This window comes from Raphanus sativus, chromosome 9, assembly GCF_000801105.2.
Source record: "Raphanus sativus cultivar WK10039 chromosome 9, ASM80110v3, whole genome shotgun sequence".
In the NCBI taxonomy this organism is placed as follows: Eukaryota; Viridiplantae; Streptophyta; class Magnoliopsida; order Brassicales; family Brassicaceae; genus Raphanus; species Raphanus sativus.
Genome location: NC_079519.1, coordinates 12523114 through 12544738, shown reverse-complemented (window position 1 = coordinate 12544738; position 21625 = coordinate 12523114). Strand labels below are relative to the sequence as shown.

The window sequence follows — 21625 nt, the reverse complement described above, 5'->3', positions numbered from 1 at the left end:
CCTGGACAGTCAATGAATCTCGCCAAGTCTTCCTCATTTTCCGAACTTTGACTAGTCTTAGTCAATTTATATTTTCTATGTCTTGTTTTCCCACATTTCTATTTTCTATGTCTTGTTTTCTTACATCCTTATTTATTTCTCTTTGACTACATTATGTATAAATAAGGATGCTATGATGAATAAAAAAACCACATCGATTTTCTTATTTCTCTTTTGAGTTTTCTCTCATTGTTCTTTGTTTAGAACATTTATAGTTTCTTGGTGAGGTTATCTCCAAGTCTCGATCCTTCCTTTGTTGGACCGGTGCGTCACATCCGGCAACAATTGAAGTCTGGTAGTATCATCGGGCCTTCCGCAACCCTTTGTGTCACCATTCATCCCACCAGTTCTCTATCCTTCCGGATCAGAGTCCATATCAACCTTACCGAAAGAGTGATCCCGATTTTGGGTCTATCACAAGGAGTGTCCGGTAGTCTCCCTTGTGCCTACTAGGTGGCCGTCGCAGATCAGAGAAAGCGTAAGCTATGGTTTTTATGTTATATACGTGGATACGTTATTTAATATGCCGTTTTTATCAGAAAATATATGGTTTTCAAATTTTACTTTCTCTAATATATTCTCTGTTACACATTCTCGGTTTACGAAAAAAATCTAAAAATATATTTATCAAATCTATATAAATCTATATAATACACCATACAAATCCTAAAGGGCTATAACGATATTTATCTTTACCATTTTCAAAAGGGCAGATGTGTATATTTACTCCACCACGATTCACTATCAAACCCAATTAATTCTGTTCATGGCATATATTTAATTTTGACCGCATTCTTTTTGTATTTTGGCACAATTAACTCTATTTGTATCCATGTTCGAAAACGCGGGCTAGGCGGCCGCTTTTCCGGCGAGTACACGCTTGGCGGCCAACCACCGTGGCGAAACGGCTCTACTAGATGATAAAATCGGATTCTTCAAAAAATATCGTTTTTGTTTCGTTTTGTATTAAAAACCTATGTATTTTAGTAAGATCTGTAAAACTTTGATACGATTACGTAATAAAATGATAAAACTGTGTGTAAATGGGTGAGAAAAGCTTTGGAAAAATGGAGGCGTTGTTGCAGATTTTAGGTTAGGAAAAAGATGACTTCGAAAATACAATTTTATTCCTCATCTATACTATTATTTATGAAGTAATTTTGCTTACTTGTCATATTCTCCATGATTTTAGCTAATTTTGCTTATTTGTCATATTTTTATTAAGTTTAAACTAAATTATCATTGATGTATTATTTGTTTTGAGCTGAGTCAATAAATCATTAATTTAAAATAATAGCCTTGATGAATATTCTATATAAATAAAAACGAATTTTATTTTATTAATATTAAATTTATATGTTATATTAACTTTTCTTATTTGTCATATTTCTATTAGGTTTTAGACTTTTAGATAGGTTATTAATTTATTATTAGTTTCTAACTATTCACTAATTTATTTTAATGATATAAAGTTTACATGTTATATGCTATATTAAATAATTGATTACAAAATAATATTTTAGAATTATCAAAAAAGATAATTCTTCTATATATTTTTTTTATGCCTATCTGAAAACAATATTTTTATTATAAAAGTTAAAAAAATTAAGATACAAAACAATTTATTATTAAATATTAGTCAACCAAAAAATATCAATATATTTTCTAAACTATTTCTAAGATATGAGTGTTTTAAAAAAACTTAACACAATAATAAGTATATATTTTGATAAAAAGTATTTGACATATATAAATATTTGATGTTTGATTTAACTATTTAAAAACACAAATAATAATTTATTATGTTGGTTTTAGATTAATAAGACATAAACTAATAAATATTTATAAAAAATTTATGCCCGCATATGCGGACAAAACACCTAGTTAAAAGGTAAAAAGACAAAAAAAGTGTTAAAGATGAATCAAAGCTGCGTCGTTTTAGTAAATCTCGTAGGACTTTTACCAAATGGGCCTGCACAGAACCTGTAACATTTACCCAAAACTAGTATTTATATGTGTATATATATAATATGCTTATAAACTAATCCCCGATTAATTCCGGGTCAATCTCCGATTTTTTGTCAATTCGCTAGACCCGGTTCGACCGCCCGATTCACGTCTAGCGCATTTCCGAACATGGATTTGTATACATAATTTTCCTATATTTACAAAAATTGGTTTATGAAAATATAAATATTCGAATCAAAGAGAAGTAACCCTTGATTTTCCTTTTTTTTTTTGGGGCAACACCCTTGATTTTCCTATTTCACGAGTTGGACTTGGAAAGAGGAGAGAAGGAATCGAAACCGGGGCTCCGTTAGCAAAAAGGTATAATAGCTGAATGTCTATCGGTTCTCTTCCCCAGAGAGAGAGAGAGACTGTAAACCCTAATCATCACCAATTCGAATAGATGGAACAGTACCCTTATCAAAATCCGTTCGAAAGACGCCCAATCGTGAAATCCAAGGCTCCTGCTGTTAAGTGGATCAAGGAGTGGTAAAAAATTCGAAAATCTACTCTCTTCCTTGTTGACTAGGGCCTTACATGCATTCTTGTCCTTTCTTCAGGGTTCCACAAGATATTGTTGCTACAGGTGGGAAGTGCTATCTTCACAAATGGGTCACAGGTAAAGGAGATCTGTCGGTTTCTATACTCGATCTACTTTCAGATTGGTTGATTATTTCATGTCAGTGTCTGCTCTTAAACAGAGGAAACGGTGAAGAGACTGAAAGAAGCAGAGAAAGAGCCTACTACTGATGTTCCAGACCCTGAGCCCGAACCTACTTCTGAGATTCTGTTTCTATGCAGTTACGAGGGTTGTGGAAAGATGTTCTTTGATGTTAGTGCCTTGCGGAAGCATTCCCACATCCATGGTGAAAGGCAGTATGTTTGTGATTACCCTGGTTGTGACAAGGTAGTATTATACCTTTAGACTTATACCATCAGATTAGTGTAATAACACAACCTTCTTCTTCTGTGTGTTTTGTAACAGAAATTTCTTGATAGTTCAAAGTTGAAGAGACACTGGCTCATTCATACTGGGGCTAGGGACTTTGTTTGCACTTATGAAGGCTGTGGAAAGGTTCTATATTCCTTGTACTCTCTCTTATTAGCATGTATTAATGGTATTAGGACGTTTTACCGTGTACTATAGTAACTTAAGATGACTGGAACAGGCATTCTCCTTGGATTTTAACCTCAGATCTCACATGAAGACTCATTCACAAGAAAACTATCACATCTGTCCCTACTCTGGTTGTGGAAAGAGATATGCTCATGAATACAAGCTTAAGAACCATGTTGCTGCCTACCATGAAAAGGTTTTTTCATTTTTCATATTCTTTTCCTCCAAATATGTGTGTGCCTTGTGCGAATATAGAGCCTTCCTTAGCCTGAAAATCTATCAGAATAGGTTTAGTTTCTCTTTCCTGGAGGTGGGCTGTTAGCTAATGTTGTTAAGGCTTTAGTTATCTCACTGGAAGGAAGCATGTTTGCTATCTTTATTTCTGATGCATATAACTCTAATTGATGCTATGCTACGTGATTTTAGTCAACTACCACTGTTATCAAAATATGTTGAAAGTAGCACTTCTTAAGACACAACGATTCTGGTGTTAGAACTGTTCACTGTTCCTTTTGTTAGCTTCTTAGAACTGTTCTCTCTGTTTTCTCTATTATTAAGGCTCAATGTTTCGGTGTCAGAAGTGCAACTGTTCATACTCAAAGTGCGTTGCAATGCATAGCTAGAACAAATGCGTAGATTCTTACATGTGTACATCTTTGTGAGCACTAAAGTACTGATCTCTCTCTCTCTCTCTCTCTCTCTCTCTCTCTCTCTCTCTCTCTCTCTCTCTCTCTCTCTCTCTCTCTCTCTCTCTCTCTCGCTTTCAATTGTCACAACCGTTTTGACAGAATGCTGCTGGAGACACGCCTAAGTACACCCCACCCGCAGAGAAAGTATCAAGGACTCCCAAAACACCTGCAACGGTTTATGGCTCAGCAACTTCGGAACGGCCATATGCATGCCCTTACGAAGGGTGTGAGAAGGCTTACATACATGAGTACAAGCTTAAACTCCACTTGAAGAGAGAGCATCCAGGGCATTTACCAGAAGAGAACGCAGAGAACCCCACACCGAACAAGCACGAGTTGGAAGAAGGCAGTGACCAAGATTTTTACCGGAAACACGCTAGCAACGGGAAAAGCCAGACGCATAATAAACTACAGAGCAGAGCTAAGCCAAACATGAGGACACCACCAGCCAAAGCTAGAAAGAAAGGCTCAACCTCTTCACCGGCCAAAGCAAGGATTGCCAAAAAACCATGGCAAGTAAAAGAAACGTATGAAGGAGAAAGAGAAGAAGAGGAAGAAGATAGTGAGGAGACTGAGGAAGATAGAGAGAACGTGGATGATGGCTGGAGGTTTGGGGGAAACAATGAAGAGGAGGACGATGAAGAGACCGAGGATGAAGACTAAGATATTGCTTGTCTGAAAGCCGTAGGCAGATATTTTGGCTATCTTTCCATATCTATATGCGAAGGTAAAATTGAATGAGTTACTGTGTTTCTTTCATTCCTCCTTTTTTCTCTCGTTTGCATCCGCTTGACAATCTTCTAGTTTTAAAGCTCTGTACAGTTACTGCGTCTTCGCAACATTTTCAGAACGTTTATTTGTCTGCTTTTTCTTGTCAAACTATATGCATTAAATGACATGTCTCTTAATATTCTTAATTTCTTATATTTACATAAATAATGATAACCTAGGATAGTTCTAAACTATGTTTATGTTCCAATAATAGCAAAAAAAAAGACAAAAATTGTTACTAAAGAGTAAAAACAGATATATTCTAGTGCTAAAAAACCAAAATTTAGTTTAAAACTATATATGTTAACCAATTATACTTTCTTTTTTTTAAAAAAAAGATTATAGCAAAAAAAATTCTGGAAAATTAAAAAAAAAGATCGTAGAGAACTTTATTTATAGAGCAAAAAAACAATCAAAATCAATTGTTACAGCAAATAATTTTATACTAGGTGGATGTCCGTAATTTTGCGGATTTGAATGTTTTATAACAATATATTTATTATAATTTGTCAAATTAAATTATGTTTTAATCTTCAAAAATCGAATACATGTTTTCTGTTAAAAACATTTCTAAGAAAAATGAATTTGAAAAAATGAATATGACTATTTTAAATATTTGTTGATATTTTGTATTTAAAATTTGTAAAATAAGTTATATATAATATTCCTAATTCAGTTTCTAATAAAATTACTTAAGTTTTGAAGGTATATAGTTTTGAAATTTTTAAATAATTTGTAGCAAAAGTTTTATGTCTTTAATAAGATTAAAAGTTAAACAATATAATTGTTACACATTCTCTACATATTCATATCTAATTATATAGGAATATAAAACTACTATATCAATTCTATAAATTACTTCTGAAATATATTATATAGTTTATAAATAATTGATTACTAAAAATAATTTTATGAGCATTGTATACTTTTTATATAAATCACATATTTAATTACCATAAATTATTTTATGGAAGATATTTAGATCGTTTGGATATTCATACAAATTGATTCTAGAACTGATTTTCTTACTCATAAAATAAATAAAAATAGAAATTCCATTAACAAATCAAATTATAATAATTTTTCTTAAATTCATAGATACCTAAACAAAAATCAATTAAGTGAGTTCGCAATTAATACAATGAAATTTCAAAATAGATTTTATAAAGTAATATATAAGCTTTTATAAATGAGTTACAACCTCTTATAATAATTTAAAACAAATGATAAGCCGTGATAAATAATTTAAAAATGTATTTGTAATTTTATAAATAATTTATAAAACATGTATAAACTATTTTAGACATTAATAGTTATTATAATACTCTATATACAAATTTAAGGCTTTATATATGAATATGAAAGCATTATATAAATTATAATATTTTTTTGTTTATTATTTTATGTAGTTTATATATACATATATAAATTGATTACATTATTACTCTTTCTATAGTTTCAGTAGTTAGCTACAATAAACAATAATTATTTGTATTGTTATGTAGATTACTTTGCAAGTGATATTACTTGATTATTGACTTATCTTTTCTTTTTTAGATATAATAAAATTAAAAAATCAATGACCAATAAAATATAAAAATTTATAAGAATTTACCTATGATTGACAAACAAATAAAATCACTTAAGTGACTTTTTAACTAATATATAGTGGGATAGTAGGATGGTGTTTAAGAATAGATTTTATAAATTAATTTGTAAGCTTATATAAATGACTCACAACCTCTTATAATAATTTAAAATATATGATAAGCCAAGATAAACAATTTTATAAATATATTATAATTTTATAACTAATTTGTAAAGCATATATGAAACTAAAAGACGTTAATAGTTATTATAATAATTCATATACAAATATAATGTTTTAAATAAGAATATAAAGTCATTATGTTGATTTATATAAATTGTTTGTCATTTATTATTTTATGTATTTTATAAATATAAAAATTGATCAACATAATACTCTTTATATAATTTCAAAAATTAGTTACCATAAATCATTATTTGTAATATTATGTATATTATTTGGCAAGTGATATTAATTGGTTATAGACTTACCTTTTTTTAGATCTAATTAAATTGAATAAAAATTAAAAATCATCGACCAATCAAATTATAACAATCTTTTAAGAGTTCACTAACGATAGACACGTAACCGTAAATCACTTAAATGACTTTTCAATTAATATATAGTAGGATTTCTATAGCTAATATTCTAAAGCCAAAAATAAAAGGCAAACATTTACCATTAACCCCCTAGGATTCAGATTATTGGTGGGATTATTGTTTTAGATATAGGATTTAGTATTCAAAAAGGTTCATAATTATTTATATTCTTAAGACTATTTATTTAAAAGGGTGTTGGTTTTTACTATTTAATGAATGTTATTTTGATAATTTTTCTTTTTAATTTACATAATTTCATGTTTTCTACTACCATAAGATATTATCTAGAGACTTACGAATGTAATCTCATGCTTTGATGGAGTACGAAACAGAGAATCTCCACTGTATCTCTAGAAGAAACTTTGATTACCTCAAGAGAAGGCAGCCAAGGATTTCAAGATTTCAGAAAATTTAATCTCAGCATTCCTTGTGAACCAACATTAATTGACAATTAATTTAATATATCTTCTCTTTCCTAGCACACGTCTTTAAAAGAGGTCACCAAAGTGACTTCTGTTGGAATTTCATACCGATTTATAACAACTTATAAATCAACTTATTAATTCATATGCATAGAATCTCAAGTCAATACTGAAATTAATTCTAGATCTTAGGATTTTGAATACACCTGGTTATTTGCAGCAGAAAGATAAACAAACCAAGTCAAGATTTCAAGCATTCCAAACGTCGGCCTCTATCGATATCCACACGCACACAAACTGGATTAGATCGGGATGCCAGTGCCGTTGAGATCAAATCTCAAAATACCCTAATGAACTCTTTGTTGCTTGCATAAGAAGAAAACTATTTTCTTCTTATGACTTTTACGTCTCGGTTGTAAAGTGCGGCCAGCCATCATCATTAGATCAACCTTTTGTTAAGCATGACTTTATATATATATACTAATGTGTTAATATAAGATAAGCGAGCTATGCGATGTAGAACACACAGTAGTACATGGTTATTCAAATCCAAGAAATACGACTATATTTATTCTTTCAAAAGCTCATACACGTTCTTCTTAAAAGCAATAAATCAAACAAGCTCAAGATAAACCTCGACTTGTTTGCTAGTCTCAACCGTTCAGAGATCTAAAACAGACTCTGAACCACCTAAGCCCTTAACCCCTAGATGCTTTGCTTCTCCTTCTTAGGACGTACAGAACTCTCTATTGCTAAAATCTCTCTCTGTGTGTTAACCGGCAACACAGTGCCACGACTCCCTTTTATATATCTTGAGGAAGCCGTAGATCTAATCTATCTACCCAATGGAAACTTTCCATTTCTTCTACTTCAGCGAATAAGCCAATATTCCTTTTCTCTTTAGATCGATTGCTTCTTCTTCAAGTCTTCCTTTAATGTCCCTCTTCATTAAATCTTCTTTTAATGCATCGGTCTTGACACGTGCTTCTCACGAACCGCATCTCTGATGTAGTAGTTCATGGCACACTTCATGAACTACTTCAGCTCTGCTACAGCATCGTCTTTGCATACACCTTCAATCTCCCCCTTTTTAATTCGTCGTCTCACAAGTACCTGAGATAGAAGACAAGAGCAAACCACATAAGCCAACACAAGTATATATGTCCAAACGTTATTTCAACCAAATCAAGTCAATCAAAAACATACTTATATTATCCTAAAACCGGGTTCAAGCAAATCAATACATATTATCTAAAGATAGCATATGCAAATGCTCCCCCATAATCGTAGCCAGTCTGAAAAACATGGATAACAAAGAATTGCAACAAGTGGTGCAATTGAAATAACATAGACATAAAAACAAAGCAAACGAAACACAGCTCCCCCACAATCTTGGTCTTCTTCATCTCAGTCTTCTTCTTCTCCCCCTGCTTGTGAGCACACGGATTAAAAACACCAAGAAAATACATCAAATATTCAGAAGGAGAGAGATACTAACCTGCTACAGTGCTCTGAAGATCCTGAACTATCTCAGCTAACGCTTGAAGGGCTCGAGTCGTGTCCTGTAGTGCCACTTGCAGATCAACCCGGTTGAGTGGTCCTTGAGGGATGGCAACTGATCCAAGCTCATAAACAGATATGCGACGTGGTGCAGTTCTGGAGCTTGGTGTAGCAGTTCGTGGAGCAGGAATCAGAGTAGGAGACGACTGACGTGTTGTCCTAGCAGAGCTTCTCTTTGGTTCAGCTTTAGATGGTGTCTTTCCTTTAGCTAGTCGCTGCTCACAGATCTCACCCACTCGTTTATCCTTAAGGAACCGGACGTTGAAGCTTGTCACTGGGGTAAGATGGGACCATATGCTGGCTTTGAAGAAGTGCCATGATCAAGCGAGGGAAGATCAACCAACGTGCATCATTGACCTGAATCACTCCAAGATGAAGAATATGTCTGAACATCATCTTGCCCAAATCAACACGGACTCCATGAGCCATCTTGTAGATCAGCCTTGCCCTCTCAAGTGAGACATACGTCTTGTGAGTAGAGGGGATCCAGTTGTATGCAGCTATGATCATTAAAGCACCATAGCACGGAGTAAGATCCGCTGTAGTGAGACCTTCCCATTCTGTCCTCGTATCTCCGGTGATGAACGAAGCCAACTCAGTTACTGAGACATCATCCATAGCTGCCTCTTCCTCCTCTTCTTTCTCAGTAAGTGGTTCCCAATCTATGGCATTGTTGATGAGAGCAGGTGAGAACTTGTACGCTTGTCCTCTCACTGAGACAACCACTTCATCAACATCTGCTTCGGCCTTAGTACTAGGCAGCCCCGCATAGAACTCAGCTACAACTTGCTCAACATACACAGCAAGACTCGAGACAGTTGATTCCATTGAACCCTTCTTAATAACCACCAAGTACCCCCACTGATCAGCTTCCTTCATATCTACTGTCCACTCAGCAAGTACCAGTGTAATTTGGTTTAATTGTTGACTATTAGTGATGTAGCTTGATTATTACTGACGTGGCTTGTCACGAAAGAAACCAGTGTAATTTGGTTTAAAATATATCTTACTAGTGGTCTTCCGGCGCTACGTGCCGGGTTCATGTGTTTTATTCTTAAATGAATTTACAATTTATTTTATAGTTTTAGTAAAGAAAATATGTTCAAAATTATGAAGATGAATCTATGTTGAAAAAGAATGGTATTTTTATGATCCATTTGATAGTGATTAAGTTGTTTAGGTCAATGTAGATGAGCATAAGTGGTTGTGACTGATAGATTCAATAAAAATAGAAAAAATTAATAGTCATAACAAAGTAGAAAAATTGTAATGATAGTGATGTCAGTTATTTTATATTGTTTACTTTTAATCTTGAAATGTATTAAGAAAGTATTTTAAACATATATATTGAAGACTTTGAAAGAGTACTATATACTTTGAGTAGGCTAAATTTGTTAGTTTTTTGAACTTCAACTGGGATGTCTAAAGTTTTGCCCGAGTGATTGATTGAAAAAACAAATGCAAGTCTGTTCAGTTTTAAAAAATAAAGAACAAATACATTTATTGAGTATGCAGTTTTAATAATATCTATAACAACAAACCAACTATTGTCATGGTTCAAAAGTTATACATACGTAACATCTTCTTTGAAAACATAACGTTGATTAAGCATAAAATTAAGTAAAAACCCTTATCAAAATCTTACTAAATGAGGAGAATGTCTTTAACAACATTTTGCAAAATATTTATATGTACTGGCAGGATGAAGGAAAATGTTGGTCTACTAAAATCAAGTAGGCACCCTTATTGAAATCTTATTAAAATGAGAAAAATGTAGTTATCAACATTTTGCAAAATATTTATACGTACTGGCAGGATGAAAGGAATTGGTTGGTCTACGTTCACATATTTGAATAAGAATAAAGTACTTTTCAGAAACGGTGTGTGTTTCTATATTCTAGTCTTGAAGAAGCTTAGATGAACCTGCAGTCTGGTTTGTAGTATTTTGCCGTCTTGTCAAAAGCTAGCTGTTTTCAGGAGTAGATGAACCTGAAAAAAATAGAAAAATCAAATTTAAGTTCTGGTTGCATTTTTTGTATTTAATTGGGGTTTGTTCGTTTACGTTGTCTCATACGGTTCAAAATTAGAAAGAAAGATGGAGAGAAATCTAATGTTATTATGAAATGCAAAAGCCAAACCACCAAACAAACTAACACACAGTTATATCCCTGTAAACTGCAATGTCATCAAGCTTAAAGAGAGGGACGGTGAAATATAAAGTTGTAGAAGATCAAAACCGACTGGAGATTAAACTGTACAAAGTACCTTTCTATACATAAGAGTTGCTATGACACGCTCTGTCCTGTGAGTCGTGCCATCGTTGATAATGCTCCTGATTACACTGAGCTGATCACCTAGGATGTCTGACAATTTTAAAAGTATAGTTGGGTAAATATAGCAGTTAGAATCGTAAGCAAGAGTTACATGTAGAGGATAAGAACATAAACATCAATACCACATAACACTTACCAAGCTCTATCAGCAGGCAAAAATACTGTTGAAACCTTTGCTTTGTTGAAGCTATCAGTGAGTCAGTGACTGGTCTTTTGCATGAAAGAAGCTATTTTTTTCTGCTCATGTTGCTGCCGCTGATGATGATCTTGGCTGCTGGAGTTGTTCACAATTTTTCTACCACTGATTCCATTAGGAAGCCCTGAGAACTCCTATGGATCTTGTTTTATTCCCTTTTATCTGTTCGATCATATCTATTTCATAGCTACTTCGACTCTATAGCTTCTCCAGATGATGATGTCATGCGTAGTAGTTCTCGTAGACTGTTGCCAGCATCTCTGTTAGCTTCTTGTTCTCTGAGTTGACTCTGTTTAGCTCCTCCCTTGTCTAACTTGCGCTCTATTTCAGTACTATTAGGATTAGAAAAAAGTCACCTACACTAACTGAGTCAGCTACTTATGCTTTTACTGCAACTCCATATCTCTACCATATTGAAAGATAAGACCATTTTGATAGTGAAACCTGGATTATATCTGGTAAATGATCCGCACAAACGTGAGCACCGAGAACTTCATTAGTGTTTGATGTTACATTGATGTCCCCATATTGTTATATGGTCTGTAAAATGTCTCTTAACATTTATAAGAAGTCTCATCTGGCACTGCTAGCTCAACATGGCACCCGCATGACGTTGACCAAATCCAAAAGAGTTTTAAGATTTGAGATACATCAAAAGAAAGCTTGTGTGTTAAGCATACCTCGTGGAAGAATTATCATATTCCCTCCACCATCAGTACCTTACAAAGAGCAAAGAGAGTCACGTTCACAAACAAACAAACAGTAAAAGCAACCCAAAACCCACAACACATAGAAAGGATGATGATCACCCCTCATCTTCTGAAGAATCTGCAACAGAACCGGACTCTGTAACATGATAAAAATACAATCTTTCAATCTAAGACACTTAGTAAAGCAAATGAAAACAGAGCATCGCGAAAGGCAAGAAACCGAGGGACGAAAGGAACATGGAGGCGGAGGAGAGAGAGCTTTGGTAAACTATACGGAGAGAAGGCAGGGTTTCTAAGGATTCTAGTGATGCCAAGGGAGAAGCTGATAAATCTGATAGACGATCCTTATTTATATGTCTGGATTCGTCGATGATGTTAAAGCTGTGCAGCGGTTGATTGAATGCCATTGACGGCCACAAATTGCATACAACAACGCGCGTGTAGTTGACGCAAATCCTACGACGCCGAGAGTAGGCTTAACACGTGATATCCATAATCCAGTGTGGTTGCGACAGGTGTCACCATTTGCCCCTCTCACAAAGATATCGTGGATAGCCTAAGAGGCAGATTCTTCTACTTTATTGTATTAGATTATATTATTTTAATTCAAATCGGTGAAACTAAATCATTTTGATTCTTACTAAAAACATAATAAGTGGCATTTGGTAAACCAAAATATTGACCTCAACCATTAAGCCACATATGATATCAATTGAACCACGTAATAATACTTAATGCAAATTGAAAATTAACCCATTTCTCTCATCTTCCTCTTGCTTCTGCAACCGAAAACAAATGTTCACACAGCTCATAATAACTTTCATGGTTGCTTCAAACAATTCTTTCTTACAGAGTGCACCAGTTATGTGATTATAATATAGCTTTTCCTATTAAACATCTCAAGTGCTTCTTCGATCTTACCCGTTTTCAGTGGAATTCAATAATGTTTGAATATGTGACTGTGTCTAGAGATCAATGTTTGCATAAAAATCAGTTCGAACATGTGTAAAAATTTCAAGAGACGAAGAAGATATAGTAATGGGTTGATATTAGAGATATATTGGACCAGAAAATATGTATTTTACGGACCAAAATTGTGAAGCCTGTAAAACCCATGAAGACCCTCAAAACTAAAAGGAAAAAACTTGAAGAGTAAGTTAGTCTCAATATATTCTTAACATATTTACATTAAATGTTTAGGAAAGTTAACATTATCTATTGTTAAGATTATTTTAACGTTAGCAATATATATATGCATTTTGTATTCTTATATTAAACACAACACAATAATATTATTCATATTCTATTCAATTTTATTTTACAGACCGGGTAAATTGGTCCTATGTATCTTACGGGTACCATAAACCCCTGATTAATATTAACCCTTAACCCGAGTTAAACACAACACAACACAAAATCAGAGTCCAAATCCTAAATACTTTAAACTCTTAATTAATATTAATCCTTCCCGACCGGATATATAGGTCGTAATTAACTCGTTCGACCGAGTAAAACTGTCTTAAAATTCCGAGATTTCTGGCCGATAAGAGCCATCATCTCGAGGAGGGGTATTACGGATATATATCCCACATCGGGAATTCTAAGAGACAGTAACTACTATATAAAAGGTTAGTGCGAATCCACTAATCACCAATTGTTTTTAGGTTGGAAGCCTATAGTAAACCCGATTTTTACATGGTATCAGAGCAGTCGATTTATTAGAGATCAAAATTAGAGCTTTCGCAAGTTTTAGAATTTGATGATTAAGGCCATCGGTGGTGTTGACAATGAAGATGGTGAAGATGATCCGGGCGACGACGATGTTGATTCACGTGAATTTGGTCTTAAGATTCACGTGTTTTTGCTTTAACATAAGTTATTAGGGTTTGATTTTTTTTAATTATTATTAAGGTAAAAAAAGAAAAAAAATGTTAGTGGTTGGGTACGTCCAATTTCATTAGACGTGAGGCTTTTTTTATTATTAATGATTTGGTTTTAATATATGAGCTACAGTGTTGGTTGGTGCAAAAGAATTTAGAGGGTTTTAGTATTGCTAAGGGTTTGTGGTTTCACATGGGTTATTGTTATCTAAGATTTTCAATAGCTTAGAATTTTTTAAGATGTTTTTTGTTATTCCATAGTTTGGAATTTATTGGTTATAGTTTAACCATTAAAAATGAGTTTTAGTAGAACACTCGAGTTTTTATGTCAATTTGTTAGTCCTAGTTACGGACTGTCCGAGATAAGGACGATATTTGTTTTTTCCGGAACTGCAGTTGCGCTCACAGGATGTATTCCTATTGTTTAGACCAAAAAAGAGCTGAATTTTTCATCCCCATTGTCGAAGTTGAAGTCTATTCCCGGAGAAACCTACTGATTTTTGTTTTCTTGGACATAGTGTCCACGACATATATAGTCTTTTTTGTGATTGCAGATTTGCGTGTTGCATCCCATGTTAGTCGTGCGGGGAGTACTAGAGATATATTGGACCATAAAATATGTATTTTACGGACCAAGATTGTGAAGCATGTAAAACCCATGAAGACCCTCAAGACTAAAAGGAAAAACTTGAAGAGTAAGTTAGTCTCAAGATATTCTTAACATATCTAAACTTTTAAACTATTAAAGGGGAAGTACAAATTGTATTTACCCCTTAAAGTTGCACAAATATTACAAATAATGCCACTGATGTTAAAACATTGTGTTTTGTATTTGAATTGAACCGACACGATGAACTTAAACCATTCAATTGTTGTGATAATTACAGAACCATTTCAAGGCTTTAGTCATTCATATTTACAATCTGATGCCATTGCCCTTATACTCTGCCGTTTCATTAACTTCAAGACACATCGATTTTGTTTATTTACTTTACTAAACCGGTGCATTCCCAATTTAAAATAAACCGACATAGCCCAATTTGAATTAAAGGCAACTCTCCCTTCCCGCTTCCTTTTGCCTTGCTGGTCAAACTGAAAATAAATATATAAATAATTATAAGCACTTAAATCTAAATATCATTTATTAGTTTCCAAAATAACTTATTCTAAAATTGTTACCTACATACACGCAAGAATAAAAAAATTGACTATATCAAACAATATTATAGAACAATTCTAACCAATAAATTTAGTAATTCCTAAACTATATCGCATTCAATTTTTTTAACCATATTTCAAAGATCTTACTATCACAAAAGATATCATTAACTAACAAAATCGGAATATTCTTAAAATCAAACTTGCAAATCACGTTTACCTAATCTTTATTATAAAATATCCTCTTTTTATCATGATTAAACCAAACAAGGAATGTATAATTAATAATTGTAAAAAGTATATGCCGATATCTAACTTTCGAATCACACCTAAAAAAATATTTACTTAATATCTGCCATTTAATGTACCTTTTCATAAGTACCTATAAATACGTCTATTAAGTTGCATCAAACGTAAAATCAAACCTTCCTCAATCTAAACATGTCTTTAGCGATCAGTTCTGTCCACTCACAAAAGTCAATGTAACGCCCCGACCGCCCACGGCTAATGAACCACCCACGTCCACTCTCTCAGCCCGTGGGCCCCATTCCATCTGACGGTCGGTCGTTAATTTTCTAAGACTCGAAATCATTGTTTACTGACCCTGCAATCACCACCCGACCTTTCCCGTGCTTTGGCCTCACTTACACGGTATCGCGAATCACTTCTCGATAGGTCACCCATCCTTCCACTACTCCAGCTCAAACACGCTTAACTCTGGAATTCTAAACGAATGTGTAACGGAAAAGGTAAGTCAACTTTGGTGACATAGATAGCCAAATCAATTCTCTTAAGCTTTTTCACATATCACAACTCGGGATGTTACAATTCACCCCCTCTCAAAAAACGCAACGCCCTCGTTGCGCCCCACGGCAGGTCTCAAGACGCCTCTCAGATCATAAGTGAGACGGCTAACCAGCTCTGATACCACTTGTAACACCCCGACCGCCCACGGCTAATGGGCCACCCACGCCCACTCTCTCGGCCCGTGGGCCCCATCTCATCCAACGGTCGGTCGTTAATTCTCCAAGACTCGAGATCATTGTTTACTGACCCTGCAATCACCACCCGGCCTTTCTCCGTGCTTTGGCCTCACTTACACGGTATCGCGAATCACTTCCCGATAGGTCACCCATCCTTCCACTACTCCAGCTCAAACACGCTTAACTCTGGAGTTCTAAACGAATGTATGACGGAAAAGGTAAGTCAACTTTGGTGACATAGGTAGTCAAATCAATTCTCTTAAGCCTTTTCACATATCACTACTCGGGATGTTACAGTCAAACCTTTCAAGAATAATTGGCAAGTCCAAGTAAAATGCTTACATTCATATAAGCAAAACACATCGTTTGGTTGGGAGACCTTCGAGTTGGTTCTAAAGGATCCAATGGTTACTTTTATTTCTAAACTTCTGAAAATTCTATATATTGCTTTCTAACTATAATCTAACTTTTCATCTGTTTCTTTGTAGGGTAATAAGATCCATGCGAGTTGCAAAAAACTCACATGGCTGATTAGATATCCATAAATCAGTCAAACCAGACGAAGTAACAAGTATATCTAAGGCAGAGTTATTTTGATCTTATAACTACTTCTAAACTGTCCTACATTGTTTAATCTTATAAATGATTTAGGATAGATAAGTGATTACTAACCGGAGTGATGTTTATTTTCTTCCGCAATGTTGACGTTTACATTTGCACCTTGATTCCGAAAGCTTGGTTTTCAGAACGTCCAATAGCTCAGTAAGACAGTTTAAAAGCTGATATCAGTATATAATTTATTCTATAAATTATCAAAACAATATAGCAAAACGATATGTACGCATACAACCAATATTTTTGTCAAAACAATTACTTACCATTTTTTTGTTTCTTTGCTATTATTCTGAACTGATGGTTCTCATCTTCTGTCCTTCTACCAAAACCTAAGCTTTTCTGTGCATCACCTCCTCATCTGAGTCACACAATATGAATACCCGTGTTAGTAGAATTGATTATCTAACTTTGAACTAAATTGGATGGAGCCATTTAAACAAGATTATATTCAGACAGTTTCAATCTCTAGCCACTTCATATCTGTCGCATTCTAACATCTCTCCACTTTTCTTCACTGACTGATGTGAATAAATAAAGTTACCTTTATATGTCGATTCTGATTGAATTATATATGTTTGTTCTTCACTTCAGGAACTCATAATCATATGATGAACACGTAAATATATAATAAAGAGTAAATTTAAGAAACTATGGTTTAGTTTACAAAAAAAAACACTATGGTTCCAAATCAACAATCTGAAACCTCACAAGCTAACATAAAGTTTCAATCTTAAAAATCACATAAAAACGAAAACTTTACCTTATACACAATTGGTCTTTAGCTTTGGCAGCAGCTATACGTTAGCCAAGCTTCGATCTTTGAAGCTCCATCTCATATCCACCGACATGTTTATTTGTTGCAACTCAAGCCCCTTTGCATCTCCCTTCCTCTGTTTCACCATCCTTTGCTTTGAACCTTTGATCCTCCCGTACACCTCTGCTAAATTCTGAATCACACTCGCCAGCTCCGGAAACGACGACGATCCTTCACCTTCACTCGGATCTACATTCTCCATGACCCAAATAAAGAGATTAGTTTTATCTTCTTCGGATTTTGGTATATATCATACATACTGGTGCTGATTTACATGATTTATATCAATTTCCTATGTAAGAAAACAAAACCCTAAAATCACCAGAAAAAACGATCACAAAATAAAGAAAATAAACCAACTACAAACCTTAAGTGTTATTGACTCAAGATCTTGCTTAGTTGATTCGCTTCCACTGTTTGGTCTTTATGTCTGGAGTTGTGGTAAATAGAGAGGAGGTTGAGGACAGAGATAGCCTCTGTTCAGAAAGAAACGATCAATTTTTTTTTTCTGAGCAGGAAGGGTCGTTTGTTTCCCGGAGAAAAAAAAAAACAGAAATCTAATGGGCTAATGTCTTCTAACTGATAATACTATGGCCCAAATTAAAATTTGTTTTTTTTATGAATGAGTATGGCCCAATTTATATACATATATAGCACTAACATATCACTTATATATATACATAGATATATTTGTATTAACATATTAATTATTTATATACGGAATTTTTACAAAGTATAAATATATTAATAATATAAACCGTAAACTATAACATATAAAAATAAGAATGTTTATCGTAAACATTAAAATAAATAAAAATATATTTGATTTTTAAAGAAAATTATTAATAGTCACAATTATATTCTAAACTCAAAAAAACATTACTATTTATGTTTTAAAAAAAAATATAATCCCATGTCCATGATCAAATTTCTGCATTTATATAGTTTTACAGTTATAGTTTTATTTTGTATATGCAGTTTTATACCACTATTCATGCTAATAATATTTTATATTTAAATTTTAATTTTAAAATCACAAAAAGATTAACTCTAATACAACCATTCATGTTTTTTATATATAAACTAAAAGCTAATGCAAAACCACTTTTTCATTTATATTTACATAATTTTTTTTTACATCATTTTGTCGTATTATGTCAATCTTTAAATTAAAATCCAAAAATTAAAAATCAAAATCTAAAATCCAAAAACTAAAAAACAACTAAAATCCATAAACCATTTAAAAAATCGACACCCTAAACAAATATTAATTATGTACATCTTTTATATATATAAGATTGAAATGTTGAAAATGCTATTTTATTAATAAAAACATAGATAGAAAAAACAATTTATTAAAAAAACATCTGCGCGGGTCAAAATCTAGTTTACATTAAGTGTTTAGAAAAGTTAACATTATCTATCGTTAACATTATGTTAACGTTAGCAATATATATATATATATATATATATATATATATATATGCATTTTGTATTCTCATATTAAACACATCACAATAATATTATTCATATTCTATTCAATTTTATTTTACAGTTGACTTTGGTACCGTACAATTTAGTACTAAGATGATGTATTGCATAGATTAAAATGCAAGTGGCTCAATGGTTGAGTTGAAAATTATCGTCACCCTGGTTGATGGTTCGAACCAGCTCAAACAAAAATTTGTTGCGCTTTTAATAAATGTCAAAACGACGTAGTTTCACTGATATTGATATAGACTTCTTTTTTTTAGCAACATCGATATAGACTTCTAAACCAAATTAAAACGGTTTCATGTTTAGAAAACCATGTCAATAATAGTCAAGCCATGTCAGCAATGGACAACAATTAAACCGAAATTAGTTCCGGTTATGTAAAAATTAACCGCATTGAAATATTTTGTGTAGGAAATTTAAATTTTCATTAGTTCGTGTGATATTTTAGGACTCGAACGTTTATATATGAAAACAATGAAAGAACTAATTTTATGGTGGAATTGGCTGTCCCCCCCCCCCCTCGGCATCATAATTTACGATAATTTATGTGTCAGCAATCTGATTGACCCACTCCCGAGAGAAAAGGAATTAATTCCTTGCGATATCTAGCAATTCCAGAAGACATTCCACTGAATTGTAGCCTGATACCAAACTCGTAGACTGTCGAAGACATACAAAATTGGGTAAAATCAAGACACTTTTTTAAAAATAAATTTAGAGGCATCAAAGGAGGTCCCCAAGATATTAGAACCTTGCACCAATAGTTTGAATTCTAAGGTGCTGTCGATTAAAACTTCGAGGAAGATCAATCATTTCATGTGACATGATCTATCAGATTGTATTCCAGTATGCAGCTGCCTTTCAGATCGTCGTTACAGCACTGATAGAAATTGCCCTAGGTGTAGATCTGACAAGAAAACTATTAACCATATGATTTTAATACTCGTCCTGTGTCCAAGCTTAGGCTTAATATAATGTACCTTACTCTTGGGGTGCTTTCCTGAACACCTCGATTTATAGTAATCTCAATCATCTATTTTAGCGTGCCAAAAATCAAGGTGTTTCAGTGTTGATCCTCTCAAATGCGCCATGGATCTTGTGGTATCTTTGGAAATCACAAAATGAAAAATCCTTCAGAAAGAAAGATATTTCCCATTTAGAAATCATTCAGATCACATCGTCTGATTATATGATGAGATTTCTGAGGGAGGAAGGATCTCTTCCACCCTCCCAAGCACCACATCCTAGGCCTAAATGTCAGATCAACGCTTTGTGGCGCAAAGATGACATTTATTTTGGTGGAAGCGTGATCCTGGAAACTGAAGATGGGACAACGACTTTTGGTTGATTCATTAGTAACTGAGTCTTAACCTCCCTACATACAGAGTTTTATATTCTGTTGTGGACTATGAATCTTTAGCTTAACTAGACCAAATTTAATGGTTTTCATCTCATTCACTATACGTTTAATATTGCTCATAAATATATGTAAAATTAGTAATAATTACATTCATAATTATATATATATATATATATATATATACAAAAGTTGTTAGAAAGAATAGTGTCAATATTTAGTTAATTAATACAAATCAAACTAATTTTCAAAATAATTATTATTTTTAATAATACTTATAGTATACTGTTTTCTTTAAAAAATGCTCATATATAAACATTTAATTTTAGGTTTATTTTAAACTAATTAAATAAATATTTTTATACTAAATTTTTTTTTTGAAATTATTAACATATACTCTTTGTTTATACTATGTATGAATTAAAATGTTACACATTTTCTAATTTTAGTAAATAGTTAAATATGTATATGTACTTTACACATTTTCTATTTACATGCATGTATTATACGTGAACCAAAAAATATACAAAGATATAAAGTTATTAGTTAAATCTGCTATATTTTAAAATCATTATTAAATATTATATAAATATACTAAATTTTAGTACAATATATGAAGCATATAACACAACATTTTTTTGTTGAAGTATAGAAATAATAAGTATTTATATTATTAATGATAATTTAATATTTTCAAAATTAATTTATTGTAGAAAAAATATATATTGGTTAAAAAGAAAAGTGGAACAAACAGCATGAAAAAAGAGGTGGGTTAAATTCGAGGAGATGAACTGTTTTTCTGTAGAAAAAGATAAAAGTATGCAGTTCTCATGTTTTTTTTTTGTAACTTCAAAAAAACATGAATGAGTAAAAATATGGAGGAGAAAATATATGCAGGACATTTGTTATTGTACTGCCTCCCCATTCATACACTAAGGCTTCGAATGGGTAACGCAGATCAAATAATGCAGATCAAACAGAAATGCAGATCAAGCATAACAAATGCAGATCAAGCATAACAAATGCAGATCATGCTGATCATGCAGAACATATGCAGATCCAACTAATTTAATAAAAAATGTATATTATGTAGAACAAATGTAGATCAAACTAATTTAATAAATTATTGTATTAAATAAATGTTAAAAACATTTATCGAAAATTTAAATATTTAAAAATAGAAGTTACTATAAATAGATAAAAACTATCATGTTGACAAAAATAAAAAATAAATATCATTATTTAATAGTGAAATTTGTAACTATATTAAAATCCTGTATAATTACAAAA

At 32.8% G+C, this 21625-nt stretch overlaps 1 protein-coding gene and 2 long non-coding RNA genes across 5 annotated transcripts; 1 reads left to right on the top strand and 2 right to left on the bottom strand.

Moving 5' to 3' along the window:
- The first annotated feature begins 2268 nt into the window (after positions 1-2268).
- LOC108823548 (zinc finger transcription factor YY1) lies at positions 2269-4764 on the top strand. The gene is made up of 6 exons (XM_018596779.2): positions 2269-2535; positions 2607-2665; positions 2748-2953; positions 3032-3121; positions 3216-3359; positions 3952-4764. Exons 1-6 carry the CDS (start codon positions 2450-2452, stop codon positions 4513-4515), a joined length of 1149 nt encoding a protein of 382 aa, XP_018452281.2. The 5' UTR covers positions 2269-2449; the 3' UTR covers positions 4516-4764.
- Positions 4765-10519: 5755 nt separating this feature from the next.
- LOC130499386 (uncharacterized) lies at positions 10520-12449 on the bottom strand. 2 transcript variants are annotated; one of them, XR_008938247.1, is made up of 4 exons: positions 11766-12449; positions 11262-11642; positions 11058-11155; positions 10525-10781 (listed from the first exon to the last, which is right to left on the bottom strand). It is a non-coding gene; the product is annotated as an uncharacterized LOC130499386 (long non-coding RNA). The 2 variants fall into 2 exon arrangements; XR_008938246.1 differs by having other exon boundaries at positions 10520-10781; positions 11262-12449.
- A 2380-nt stretch (positions 12450-14829) lies between these two features.
- Positions 14830-18006, bottom strand: LOC130499744 (uncharacterized). Of its 2 annotated transcripts, none has more exons than XR_008938619.1 (4): positions 17849-18006; positions 17428-17677; positions 16725-17025; positions 14830-15003 (listed from the first exon to the last, which is right to left on the bottom strand). It is a non-coding gene; the product is annotated as an uncharacterized LOC130499744 (long non-coding RNA). The 2 variants fall into 2 exon arrangements; XR_008938618.1 differs by having other exon boundaries at positions 17428-17670.
- Between the last annotated feature and the right edge of the window lie 3619 nt (positions 18007-21625).